At 39.3% G+C, this 14,980-nt stretch overlaps 1 protein-coding gene across 1 annotated transcript in view; it reads right to left on the minus strand.

Annotated features, from left to right (window-relative positions):
• Positions 1–14,980, minus strand: part of NUP133 (nucleoporin 133) — a 56,616-nt gene that overhangs the window by 21,198 nt on the left and 20,438 nt on the right. The window contains exons 11-17 of the mRNA XM_039531442.1: positions 14,022–14,179; positions 13,179–13,270; positions 9,049–9,212; positions 6,747–6,841; positions 6,425–6,649; positions 5,191–5,313; positions 2,057–2,156 (exon numbers count right to left, since the gene is read on the minus strand). Coding sequence (XP_039387376.1) covers positions 2,057–2,156; positions 5,191–5,313; positions 6,425–6,649; positions 6,747–6,841; positions 9,049–9,212; positions 13,179–13,270; positions 14,022–14,179 — 957 coding nt within the window. The remainder of the gene's footprint in view (positions 1–2,056; positions 2,157–5,190; positions 5,314–6,424; positions 6,650–6,746; positions 6,842–9,048; positions 9,213–13,178; positions 13,271–14,021; positions 14,180–14,980) is intronic.

Raw genomic sequence — 14,980 nt, forward strand, 5'->3', positions numbered from 1 at the left:
CTTAGAAAATAGCTTAGATCTGCCCTGCCTTGATGTGGTGTAAGTGATACAGGGCTTTGGCACCAAGCATGCAGCCAGTGCTGAAATCGGTTTGGAGTGTCGAGAGGAGTTGAAAGGGTTGATGCCCTTTTCTTGATACAGGTAATGGGAGTATTCATACCCCAAGGGGTGCTGAAGGATGGGTATCCCTGGGAAGGGCATCCCTTTTTGGAGTTTGAGAAGCATTTTCAGAATCTTGTGGATTGCTTCAACAGGTAGAATTTTAACAAAGTATCTATGGAGAAGTGGTTCTGACAGAGAAGAAGGACCTGCATACAGAACAATGGTCCAGGACATGGCTGTCGGCCAACCAAAAGTTATCTACCATGCCCAACCAGTTAGACTGAGTCCATTATGTGATGGGCATGGCTCGAAGCCAGATGGTTTGGACTTAGCCATTAAGCATGGACAGATCTCAGCTCATAATAGTCAGAAGAAAAAAAGTTAATACATTAAAATAACAGAACACTTAATAGACTGCCAACAGGACAAAAATATCACCTTAAAAACTAACTGGACTAGCTACCTTAATAATCAGTTTAGAAGAAAAGGCACTATGAGGCAGAGTGCAGCAGACACCACAGCGATAAGTCTTGCTGCCATGGATGAGAAGTGGGAACAGAGGTGACCAAAGCCAATCCGATCTATATATGCTCTTGGACATGGGGTCACCATGACATGCAGGACAGACATAACGCCAACGCATCCTGCTGTTCGGAAGATTTTGATTTTGGGTACATGAGGCACATGCATACCATAAGAGGGGTCCACATGGACAAAAGCAGGAAGAAAAACTTTAAAATGTTTACATTACAAAACAAAACTTGTTCTGACAAGTTTTCACAGCATTGCATCCTCGAGTAGCAAAGCACAAATACTCAACAAAGAAGCAAAGTGGGCAACTGTCAGTTTTTTACTCTTGACAGGGAGCCCTGAACACTATCTGCCTGTTTTAAACAGAGCAAGATTAATATTTTATGCTTCATTTGAAAGTTATACAAAAAAATCATGATCTTGTCAGCTGGAATCAAGACACCCTAAAAACAAAAATTAGACCTGCCCCCCAACTTTTGGAACCTTTGTTTTGTAGCCAGATTCTCAGTATCCAGTGCAACAAGCTTAAAGGAATACCATCAGTAATGGAGAAACCAACCATTCATCAACAAACTAAACCATTAGGTTCTACTATCCACATGGATACTGTGACAAAGTTCCTCCTCTACCTTGGTGGGTCCTGCGCTTATTGGCAGATTTGCTCACCTCAGTGATCTTCCCCACAGTCTGGGTCAACTCCTCCTGTCTCTGATCAGGAGTTGGGAGGTTTGGGGGGAACCCAGGCCCGCCCTCTACTCCGGGTTCCAGCCCAGCGACCTCTGGATTGCAACTGTCTATAGTACCTCCTGTAACAGCTGCATGACAGCTACACCTCCCTGGGCTACTTCCCCATGGCCTCCTCAAACACCTTCTTTATCCTCACCACAGGATCTTCCTCCTGGTGTCTGATAACACTTGTACTCCTTAGTCCTCCAGCAGCACACCCTCTCACTCTCAGCTCCTTGTGCCTCTTGCTCCCAGCTCCTCACATGCACTTCCTCTCTTCTGGCTCCCCCGTCCCTGACTGGAGTGAGCTCCTTTTTAAACCCAGGTGCCCTGATTAGCCTGCCTTGATTGGCTGCAGGTGTTCTAATCAGCTTGTCTGCCTGAATTGATTCTAGCAGGTTCCTGATTACTCTAGTGCAGCCCCTGCTCTGGTCACTCAGGGAACAGAAAACTACTCAGCCAGTGACCAGTATATTTGCCCTCTACCAGACTCCTGTACCCCACTGCTCTGGGTCTGTCACAATATCTACATACAAGCTTAGAATAGCACATAACAGCACTGTCCAGTTTAATATTCACAGTTTGAGCTAACACAAAGACTTCAGAGGATACAGTCAAATGTTCTGAAAAACGTGAACAGTATTTGCTAATGTTTTAAAACCAATATTAATTTGCCTAACGTTTTCACTATTCTCACCTGTCCATGGAACATATTCAGGTTCTCTTTCCGGAAGCTCTCCTGTTTTATATAAAGAAGCTCTAGACTGGCGATACTGGCTGGCAGCTTGTAGCATATCCTGCACAACATTAAATGGACACCTTAAAAACTGGTCAATTTCACAAACTTGCCACATTTTCTCTTTCAATCACATTTTTCCTGTGTCAATTCTTTTTCACCCTCTACTGCTGCATGCAACTCTCAAACAGCAGGAGAGTATGCAGAGGCCCAGCAAGAACATTAATGTACATGCCCAGGAGCTGTAAATTCTCTGCTATGCACATATGTTATCAATAGTCTCTCCCAGGCTGCTAGCCATCCTGCTACTTTTAAGGTTCCTATGAAGAGTAGTTCAAGAGGGAAAGTCACCATGTACCCTCAATTCCACCCCAGTACTTCAGCTACCTTCTGAGCTCAGAGGATGTGGCCAACTATCCACCCCCTGTCTAATACTGGTCTTTCTCCCTGCTCCTGTGCACTGCTGCAGTTCATGGCAATCACTTCATCATCTCCTTCCTGCTAAAAGGATGAGAAGTAAAAGTGGCAATGCTGGCTTCCAGAGACTATTAAGGGATCCACTAGGAAATGGAGGCCCCCCCCCATTACGATTTTACACTAATTTCGGTGCCTCCCAGCTCTGTGAAGGGGTTCATCTTGCCACCTCGAGGTCTGTGGAGGCATCCAAACTCCTTCAGCTCCATTAAAAGATCTGGTGGTGATCGTGAGCCTAAGCGTATCTCCTTCCACCTTTCTTCTGGATCCATTGTAAGGTAAAGAGGGGTGGTTAAAACTAACATGACCTTGCTTTTCATTACTTTCCTTTCTGCCTCCCTGCAGTAGTTTGGGAAAGGAGACTTTCCAAGCCCCACATACTGACACAGCAACACTTAATGAATTGCTGTTACTGTTAAGCAGACTCTTAAAATGCCTGGAGAAGTATGTGCATTATAAGCTCTTCCAGAACAGTGCTTGACTGTGTGATATCATGGTCTTGTTCAAGAGACCAGGAAGAAGTGAAACTGACCAATACAGAGGTACACCTTTACACAAAGCTCTGTCAAATGGACAAACTGGGGAAAAAACAAATCGGGAAAATGTTTGAGCTCTAGTAATTGGGCAGGGCAGATGTAGTGGAACAAAAGGGAACTCAGACTGAATCAGATCATCAGGACCATCATAACAAAGAGAACAAATCCAAGATTTGGGACATAACAGGGAAAAAGAAGGCCAAAGTGGGTGATTTGACACATTACTGGGGTTAGTGCCTCTGATTTTCTGGGACTTGAGCTGCCTAAGCACTTGGTTTCTGTCAGAATTTTAAGAGAAATTGGCTCTCAAGATAACATATGGTTCACTACAGTTGTGTTACTCTGTTCTGACAAGATCTTGGAATGTGATTCTATATTTCTGGAATATATCCATGCCAGCCTAGAAAGTTCAGTAAGCTTTTATCTAGTATGACACTTCTAGGAGTGGAGACGAAAAGTCAAATAATTAAACATGAAAGGAAGATGAGGCACCTAACGGATCCTTCTTAAAACTTGTTTTGTGCACTTTCATTAGTTAATGGGTAGTTCTTCTATTTGGGCAACTTGTCTATGAGAACTACCCATGTTACTGTACTGAGAAGCAGTGAAGGATTTCCGATGACTGAATCCAGCACCACAAATAATTCCTGTACTATATGTGAAACCATCTAACTCTACCAATTTCACTTCTTTTAATATTAGTAGTACTCATTTGTTATTAAACAAGTAATACATATTCCATGGTTTTTGTTCAGCCAAGAAATGCAAATTACTGTTTTCTGTATTTCTCACCCTATCCCTCCACTCTGCCCTTCCAATATTTGGGCTGGCTGAAGTGAAAACCTTGTTAAAAAGGGTTCCATATATGGCATTGAGTTTTGTTTTGTTTTCTTAACTCTTGCAGCTTATTAATTTCTACTACAGAATGAGCAGGTCCAGAAGTTTACATGATTCTATTAGTAATATCCATATAATAAAATCCTACATTACTCATTGGTTTATTAGTACCTTGATATTCATGCACATGGCATTTGATATTTAAATAGCCTAAATAAAGGACAAAAATGAAATTAGATTTGCAAAGTCAAAGTATTTCTTGAAGTTTCCTACCCAGATGTGCCTTCTTTAATGATTTTGTTTTCAACATTGCAAGGTCCTTTTTCTTATTAATCAGGTGGGGAAACTGACATACAATTACTTCACTTAGGAAAGAAAAATCAAATGCACAATTACAAAATGTATAATAACTGGTAAGGAGGATACCACTGCTGAAAAGGATCTGGGGGTTAATAGTGGATCACAAATTCAGTCTGAGTCAACAATGTAATGCAGTTGCAAAAAAGGATAATATAATTTGAGGTATGTTAGCAGAGTGTTGTACATACGACACAGAAGGTAATTGTCCTGCTCTATCCAGCCCTTGTGGTGCTCAGCATTGGCCTCAGGTGGAGTACTGTGGTCAGTTCTGGGCACCACTTTTCAGGGAAGATGTGGACAAATTTAAGAGACCCCAAAGGAGAGCAACAAAAATTATAAAAAGTTTAGAAAACCTGACCAATGAGGAAATGTTAACAGTCTTCAAATATGTTAAGGGCTGTTATAAATGACAGATCAATTGTTCTCCATGTCCACTGAAGGTAGACCAAGAAGTAATGGGCTTACTCTACAGAAAGGGAGATTTAGGTTAGATATTAGCAAAAACTTTCCAACTATAAGGGTAGTTAAGTTCTGGAATAGGCTTCCAAGGGAGTTTGTGGAATCCCCATCACTGGAAGTTTTAAAAACAGGTTGCACAAACACCTATCAGCAATGGTCTATGTTTACTTGATCCTGCCTCAGAGCAGTGGGTTGGACTTGATGACTTCTCAAGGTCCTTTCCAGTCCTACATTTCTATAATTCTATATTTAGAAATAATTCTTATGTTTTCTTTATTTCTCTTTCCTGTTTTTTATGAAACAATACTGCATTCTCGACAACTTTCTCTTGCTTACTAATACTCAGAAAAATAGGGTTGGACTCAACTTGCTAAATTCTGGTCTTGGTTTTTTTCTTGAGTGTTTCATTTAATCAATGTAATTTGATACCTTTATGATGTTATTCACATCAACAACTATCTGGGCCCACTCAACGGATTCAATTGGTGTATCCTTCAAGATTTGCTCCTCATGATCTAATAAGCATTCAAAGATCGTATCTATCTGGGATACCTGTAAAACATACAAAAATATTTGCACTGAACACAAGCCTACCCATTATCAGGTGATGTGTGACAGCCAAATGATTACTATATATGAAAATAGTGAAGTATCAACAGGATCTTGATTAAACAGCGTACTGGAATACAAAAAAGTATTAAACATTTATATAGATATTGAAACATCCAGTTATTTTAGTTGAGTTTTGGGTTTGTTTTTTTTTTAAAGGGTTATAAGCCCTCTCGCTTCTGGACACAAACCAATTGGGTTAGGAAGAAACTCCCCATATGTTCAGGTTTTTCCATGATTGTCCATTATGGGGCTCCTTGTGCCTTCTTCTGAAACATGTGGTACTGACTACTGTTAGGAAAAGGATAATGGACTACACAGACAACTGTTTCAATCAGGCATCACAATTCCTATTATTTATTTTCTCCACAGCTGACACCAGTTCTCACCTCTCCTAGGGAGAAATCAGTCACTGGTTATTAATACTCTGTACATAATTAATCTAAAACTAAATCTAAACATTTTATTGCACATTGTTAAGATGAAACAGAGGAAATTAATGTAAACTGGACACAACTGGAACGTTTGCCTTAAAAATGTAATTGATTAATTGGATTACACATACTGCATCAGAGAGGACAATATATTATAGTGAAAGGCTCTGAGCAGTTACAACTCATTCCAGGAAGGGAATGAAGAGATGAGGACACATTTTGCTAGCTTTGAGAAAGAGACCTACCAAGAAAGCATTAGTGTCCTTCAGTGCTCTCCTGTAACATGGCAATCCTAGTATACAATTCTCTGATGAGAAGGGAAAACGTGGTAGTCTTTTCATCCTTCCTATAGCTGAACTGGTTGGAGATCAGATTAATTTTACTCTAGCTATGTGATGTCAATCAGGATTCATACTTTAGTTGCAGATGCATGCAAAAAGTTATGTTTTAAAATGAGAGAAAATGCTACCAATAAAGTCTTAACAGGAGAATTCTGGAAAGTTAAATTTGTTTTAAAAGAATCAAGTCTTATTTTACACATTAATGTATTTCAGTTTTTATAACATAATAATTCATCATGAAAAGGGTTCCAATTAATCAAGGAGACTTCCTCGTCTTACCTCTCTAAAGAAAACATCTGCAGGGGTAAGACTTTGTGGAATATCACATTCCCTTTTGTTTAAAGCAATCAATATAGCGGTGTTCACCAAGTCTGGCAGTCTGGAGTGGTGGTTCTTGAGAACAATGGCTGCTGATAACTTTTCTGCATGTTCACAGAGCAACAATCGAGTTGTCATTGGCATCCCTCTTACAGGAAAACTGCCCAGACATTCAAATAAGCCAACCTTTTATTAAAAAAAAAAAGTTAAGCAATGTGCAAAAAATGATTAATATAATATAAAAAATATAAGTGTTCAGGCCAGCAGAATTTTAGGACCTTACCTGATGAAGAAAGTCAATGAAGAAGGAATGGGCTTTCGTCTTATCCTCCAACTGATGAAGGAGAATAAGGGATGTGTTGCTGAAACCAGCTGCTTCTGAAAAGAGTGTGTGTGCGTGAAGAGAAGATTTTTAGCTAAGAGCATTTTTTAAAAAGTCCATGGTATTGCAAGCTGGAATTTAAGATCTCTTACATTTTGCAGCTTTTCTGTCTTCAATTATTACAAAAAAAGAACAAAAGCAAACCCTTGAAAAAAACGTATTTGATACTAACAAAAACTTTTACACAAAGACTGGACTTTTTTTTTTTAAATCAGATCACCTTGTTTTGATCTTAAGAGACTGAAAATACAACCTAAAACTAAGTTTTTGTAATATAAATAAAACAAATATATAAATATGGAAGACGGACAACATTAAAATGAAGATAACTATCTGAATCCTGATTAAAGGTTTATTAAAGACCTAATACACCTCCACCACTGCACAGATTTTACACTCCATGCACATATGGACTTAGCAAAGCAAAAAGAAATTGCTCCCTCTTCTTCACCCTGGATGTAGCCATGTATTGCTGTTTTAAATATGATTGGCCCAAGCTCACTCCTTTCCCTCAGGGTTTGAATCTGAGGATCCTGATAAAATTTTTACACAAAGGAGCAAAGACTTTAAGGAACCAGTGAGTGGAGTGGAAGCTTCTTTGGGTATATATGTGTGTTTGACATCCCAGTAGGGCTCCACTGTACCTTTTTATTGCTTTAGAATTATCACAACTTCTACATACTCTATTATCAGAAGACTGCTAAGATGTGAAACTCACAAGAACAGTTGTGTCTGCAGTTTCCATCACATGTAGGCTTATCAAGATTTTATTTTTATTTTCAAATATTTATTGATCAATCAACACCAGTTTTTGCACTAACAGGAAATCAAATCAGATAACGCATTCATAATTTAATGTCTATTTTTCAATATTGTGGCAAATTGCCGGCACTATTATGATGGTCTCGCACTTTTTCTTCTTTGGGGGGGTTCAGGGCGCCATTTCTTGCCCCTGAATCAGAATATTAATTGCCCCACTAGTGTCCTAGAGGAGGGGAGTGGAGAGGGAGGGACCTGGGCCCGCCCTCTACTCCAGGTCCCAGCCCAGGGGCCCTGAGGATAGTGGTGAGCCACTTGAACTGACAGTTCCTTCCCCTGGGCTACTTCCCTCTCCTGCCCTTCAGCTTGTGGGGGGCTTCCTGCCCTCCCTCTGCACAAGCCAGGTGCCCCTTACCTAGGGTCTTGGACTTCTTAGCCCACCGCAGCACTTCTCCAAACTTTCCTCTGCTTCCCTTCAAATTGTTCTCTGCTCCAACACCAAGTCTTTCTGCTCCAACTCCTTCAAACTGTTCTCTGCTCCAACACCAATCCTTTCTGCTCCAACTCCCACACTGTCTGACTGAAGCAGGGTTTTTTTTTATCATGTGACTGACTGCAGGTGCTCTAATTGGCTTCAGGTGCTCTAGTTAATCTATAGCAAACTTTCTTCCCCTTACAGGGAATAAGGCTCCCTTCTAACCCTCTCCTGTTGCCCGCTGGCCATGCTGTATCACAATATGTTGTGAATCTTTAAAGATTTAGTATTTGATATTTCATAATTTCTTATAGATTGCCAGGTAGAAATGATAGCCAAAAAAAGCATCACATGACCATACATGCTACATATAAAACTTCCAGCCAAGTCCATGCTCAGCTCTGGGCAACTGCTGCCTGGAGATATAAAGGAAGGTCTCTTCTCATGGGTAGTTACTCAGGAAGGAGAGTCTGATCAGAAGGTGGCTTGCTTTAGTGCTTCACCTACACCAGATTCCTCCAGCAGGGGTTGGGGAGGTAAGAAAGTGGCACTTAGCCTTTGCATGTAGCTTCTCTCTGCAGCAACTGCTACCCTCCTCTCTTCTTAGCATTACTAGAGAAACAGCAGCACTAAAAGGAGTGAAAAGGAGCTATTTAGAGTAGAGGTTGCCATGCAGAAACACATGGTCAAAGGCAAATACTCTTTACCCCCATGAAAGTACACTTGAGAGCGCATAGGAAAAATTGTGGGGAGGCTGTTGGTGATTAGTTTAGGAAGACAGAGTGAGGGTAGGGAAAGAAAGGTCAAAGTGGTACAATCAATGCAAGTTGTTGAATACTAAGCAATCCACAAGTCCCCAAAATTGCCTTCACGTCATGGAGCATAGGGCTTACCTTATGATTTATTTTTTAAACAGAAAACTGTGCACAACTTCCCACATATAAAACCCCAAATAATATTAAGCCTTACCCTCTGGTACAGATTCAGCCCATCGTGGGTCAGATGCAGGGTAATCATCCACTAAGTCTACACTGATCTGAATTACAGCTCTATCCAGTTCAGTATCAGAATCCAGGTCTGCATTTGGTGGAAAGAGCTCAACAACCATGCTCTGTGCACTAATTACATCTTTTCTGAAATGAAAGAGAAAGGCTGCATAAAACAAAGTGTAATCAAAAGTGGCCAGAACGTTAAAAATTCTCCCAACCAGCAGTTTTTTCTACTATCCTTTTTATGAAATTTTTAGGTTATAATCACTAACACTGTTTGTACGGACCACCTTTAACCTGACTTTTTAAAAAGCATCTCAGTATAATTACCTATTTCAAAGGGGTATTATCTATTTTATTGATGGGTAAGTAATTTGCAGTCACTTTTGACCCAAAAAACCCTGATGTTTAGCTATGCCTGCTGAATGCCTTTCCAGTAGCCAAGCTAACAGGAGCAGTCAACACAACATTTTAACTAAAAAAATGTATGTGCCAAATGCTCCTGTTGGCTTGCTATTGGGGGCTAGTAGCAGTTGCAGATGGTCCACATGACGTTGTAGGCAATCTCATCATACCATCTCCTCCATACATTTATCAAGCTCAAGCCTGAAGCCAGTTAGGTTTTTTGCTCTCACTGCTCCCCTTAGAAGGCTATTTCAGAATTTCACTCTTCTGATGGTTAGATACCTTTGTCTAATTTCAAGCCTAAACTTGTTGATGGCCAGTTTATATCCATTTGTTCTTGTGACAACAGCAACACTTAACTTTAATAACTCCTCTCCCTCCCCGGTATTTTCTCCTCTGATATACTTATAAAGAACAATCATATCTCCCCTCAGCCTTCATTTGGTTAGGCTAAACAAGTCAAGCTCCTTGAGTCTCCTCTCATAAGATAGGGTGTCCACTCCTCTTATCCTAGAAGCCCTTCTCTGCATCTGTTCCAGTTCAAATTAGTCTTTCTTAAACATGGGAGACCAGAATTTCACACAGTATTCCAGATTGGGTCTCACTAGAGCCTCGTATAATGGCAATAACATTTCCCTATCTCTACTGGAAATACCTCGCCTGATGCAAACTAGGATTGCACTAGCCTTTTTCATGGCTGCATCCCATTGGCAGCTCATAGTCATCCTGTGATCAAACAATACACCCAAGTCTCTCTCCTCCTCTGTTGCCTCCAACTGATAGGTCCCCAGCTTATAGCAAAAATTCTTGTTAGCTCTTAAGTGCATGACTTTGAACTTTGCATTATTAAATTTCATCCCATTTCTATTACTCTTGTTTTCAAGGTCCTCCAGAACTTCTTGTATGATATTCCAGTCCTCCTCCATGTTGGCAATACCTCCCAACTTTGTGTCATCTGCAAATTTTATTAGCGTACATCCACTTTTTGTGCCAAGGTCATTAATAAAAATGGTAAATAAGATTGGTCCCAAGATCGATCCCTGAGAAATTCCACTAGTAAACTCCTTCCAGACTAACAGTTCACCTTTCAATATGACCCATTGTAGTCTCCCCTTTAACCAGTTCCTCATCCACCTTTCAATTCTCATATTTATCCCATCTTCTCCAATTTAATGATTTCTCATATGTAACTGTATCAAATGTCTTACTGATATCCAGATAGATTAGATCTACTGCATTTCCTTTGTCTAAAAAAATCAGTTATCTTCTCAAAGAAAGAGATCAGGTTGGTCTGGCAAAATTCAACTCTTGTAAAACCATGTTGTATTTTATCCCAAATACCATTTACCTCTATATCATTAACTACTTTCTCTTTCAACATTTGTTCCAAGACCTTGCATACAACTGAGGTAAGACTAACAGACCTGCAGTTTCCCAGATCACCTTTTTTCCCCTTTCTTAAAAACAGGTACTATATTAGCAATTCTCCAGTCATAGGGTACAACCCCCAAGTTTAAGGATTCATTAAAAATCCTTGCCACTGGTCTTGCAATTTCATGTGCCAGTTCCTTTAATATTCTTCGATGGAGATTATTTGGGGCCCCTGATTTGGTCCCATTAAGCTGTTTGAGATTGACTTCCATGTCGGAAGTAGTCATTTCTACTTTCATATCCTTGTTTCCATTAGCCACCCCGCCACTACTCCCAAATTCCTCATTACCCTTATTAAAAACTGAGGCAAAGTATTTGTTTAGGTGTCATCTACCATGGCTCAGATTATCCATTCCTTCTCATATCTGGTACCATTTGATCCAATAACATCTTTTTCCAAATAATGGCTCACTTTCATGCAGTTTCCCTCATCACAGCTTCCATTTACCACTCCAAGTTTGCACTTCACCTCTTCACCCCGTCCTTCCAACTCTCATCAAATACTTCCTCTTATCTTCAGTCTCTTAACTGCCATCTTCCCCTTCTTTCAGTTTCTCTACAGCTGCTTCCTACTCTCCTTCCTCCAAAAACACTACTCACCCAGTAATCTACTGCATACCCCATATCCTTTCATCATCTTCCCTTTTCCTGCATTATCCTGCAAAACGATGTCTCATTCTACAATTTATTTCTCACTCTAGCACTGGCGCTCTCTCTGACCCGGCACCATTCTCTGATGGTGATTTCTCCTCCCAGCTGCCCAGGTGGCAGCTGTATTTGTTGTTCCAACAATTCCTCACTTTCCCCTTCCTCTCTGAAGTACACACCTAACTATCCACCCATCCCTTCTTGCCACTGCTGTCGTTCATCATTCCAGCTTGCTCTCCCACCCTTCTCTTTTCTCTCCATTTAACTCTTGACTCTCTTTCTAGTTCCATACCATCAACCTTCAGTTTCAGCTTCCACGTTGGTGAGCCTCACTGTTTCTTGTTCTCTTACTAATACCCTTACTCAACCTGCTGTCACAAATCTATTCCCCCATTAACCTCTATGGCTGCAACTTTCTACACCAAGAATTGAGCTCAATTATTTCTCTTTTCCCAGACTAATTCAGGTCCTCTTCCTTGCATTTAAGGATCTCCACAACTCAATTTTTTATCTCTCTGCTTCGCCTGACAGTCCCCTTCATGCACTTCTCCCACACAAATCTCTGTCTTTCTCATGCAGCCCCTTATCCATGGAACGCTCTTTCTGACTCTCTCTTCCATGCCTCCATCCTCTCTTTGAAGTCCTTTCTCCAACCTCAATTATTCTAGGAGGCTTAGTTTTATAGATTATAGATTACTATATTCTTTCTATTCTAATATAAAAAAATATAAGTCTGCAGCCCTAAAGACATGTGCACAAATCACTAAGCAAACAAACTTACTGTTTTCACCCTTGGGTCACTCCACCTTTTCTAGCGTTTATTTCCTCCTCTAGTTTTTGTCAATTTAGATCACACATTTATCAGGGCAATCACTATGTTTTGAGAAGCACTATGCACATTCATGGCACTGTATAAAAAATATCTTCTAAAGTAATACTGAAAATTGCCCATTTAAATGTAAATAAAATAGTCAGGACTTTTCCATTCTTCCCTAACTTTCTTCACTAATGCCAGTTACTGAGAGAACAGACAAACAAAATTTTAAGCTTAAAATAGCTTTATTTTGTGTCAATCAGACCATCAATACCAGCTCTGGCAGGTTAGTCATTTTTTACAGCTATATACAAGTCTACTCATTTCTAACATGAATCACTGCCTAGGTGGTCCAAGAATGCCAATTATTTCACGTGATAAGTTTTTTTAAAAAATTGGTTCTTTTTACAAAATGTCTTGTGATTTTTTTTAACCACAAAAAATCTAAAAACTGAAAAATGTTTTTGAAAACCAAACAACATTTTTACCAGTTTTTTGTGGGCTTTTTGTTTGGTTGGTTAATTTGGGGTTTTTTGGGCTGTGGGATGTGTGTGTTGAAAATCCAGAAAAATTCAACCAATATGAAAAGCATTTCAGGGAAAATAAAACAGCTAGTCAGAACAAAATTGTCAATAACAATTTACTCAACAGTGTCCAAGGTGTGTACACACTTTTCTAGAAAAGGGATATATTAAACATGTGTACATGGTGATTTTTAATTAATCAGCATGCATTTTATTTTTATCAAGAGAATCCCTTAATTAAAAACAAACTTGCCCTCTCTAGTATATCAACATAGTGACTCCTCATACCTGCAGTACTGTAGAAAAGCAACTTTCAGTAATTTAGTTTTATCCTCTTGTGCTATAATCTCCATTCTACTGGTGGCATCAAATGCAGAACCCTGAAATGTAAAGTAAAAATTTAGACCGAAGGGAACATAGGCAAATACAAACCTCAGTATGGAAGGAAAGTAATCTTTCTAAAATAACAATGGTTTAGGATTATAATAGACCTGCCAAATCTAAAGTTTTTATTCCTGTGGGATGTTCTTGCTGATCACAACAACAAAAGAGACTGGGGCAAAGGTAACAGGATCACAGTTCAGAAGCTGTACAGACTGATCTAGACAAAGTAATGGTCATAAGGTCCCTCCATTATGAGGTACTACTACAGCAACTGATCCTAGAGGTTAAGATAAATGGGATACTGACCAATTCATTCTTAGTTATTAGCTAACTAAAGAACTGGTCAGCCCCATACTAAAAGCCCAGCTTCCATCTCTCTCTAAAAAATTTTGGGCAAAACATTCTGCTTTAGAAAAATATTCTTGACAAGGTAACTCATCTGAGATTTTAAGTAAATGCATATTGTATAAAAGTTAAATACGGATGTGAAAAAACTTTTTTCCATTCTAAAAAGAGTGGGTTACTTGATAAAAAAAAGTAGAATTAAAGTAGCACATTATTCAAATGAGTAGAGCTGGCTGACAAATATCAATTTGACTGGGAATTTCAAAATATTGTAAAAATTGTTTTCAGTTAGATCTATACAAAAATTAAAATTTTCTGTGAATGAAACTGTGAAGGTGAGTGAACTCTAGACATACTTTCTTTTTGCATTCCGAGGTTTTGAATTTTCATACTAAATATTACCTCATTGTTTGGTCCAGCTACAGAAGATGACAGGGAATCCTCAAGGTCTTCAGGAAGCACAGTCACATTTTCCCTAGAAAAGATGGCCACAAGCCCACTTTTTCTGGTGAAAAATATGGGAACTCCGGTGTAAGAACCTGCTCCTAAAATGCTATCCCCTAATGGGAAGGGAAAACAAGACATGTAATAAATAAAATGATTATATAATGCTGCATTCATAGCTTGATCTTCAAGTAGACATTTACTAAATTTTCCCATGAATCAGCTAACAGCAGTAATTCACAAGAGACTTGATGATTCAAACAAACAAAAAGACTCACTGCAGATTACTGAATGATATGAGGTAATAACTAAGCAAACAAACCTAATTTTAGAAAAAAATCCAAAAACCAGATACTTTAATATGTGAGAATATTTAATGAAAGTCCAGCTTTATTTCATGTTATACAGCATACTATCCTAGTAAAAGAACTGTACTATAAAATACTAATAGCAGACCTCACTACAGTGGTCTACTCAAATCTCAAATTTCCAGGTGGAGAGAGAGATTTGTTTGGTTTGCAGAGAAGCCTTCCTCTGCAACATGGGTCACCTGCAGGTTTAAACATGTGTAAATGGTGGATTCTCTGTAACTTGAAGTCTTTAAATAATGATTTGAGGACTTCAATAACTCAGCCAGAATTTAGGGATCTATTACAGGAGTGGGTAGGTGAGTGAACTTCTGTGGCCTGCAATGCGCAGGTCGTCATGATGATGATGGTTTGTTCTGACCTTAAACTCTATGAGTCTATCAGAATAAGCAAGATTCAGTTGTATTTAAAAATAGGGCTGCACAGTTGCACAATATCATCTTATTTTCATTTTCTGTCCGTCTCCTGTCAAGTGAGTTTCAATCCCATATTTAGAGTAAAATCCCAGACTTTTTGCAAGCAGTATATAAAAAAAAATATACTCAGCAC

The sequence above is a fragment of the Mauremys reevesii genome, linkage group 3, assembly GCF_016161935.1.
Source record: "Mauremys reevesii isolate NIE-2019 linkage group 3, ASM1616193v1, whole genome shotgun sequence".
In the NCBI taxonomy this organism is placed as follows: domain Eukaryota; kingdom Metazoa; phylum Chordata; order Testudines; family Geoemydidae; genus Mauremys; species Mauremys reevesii.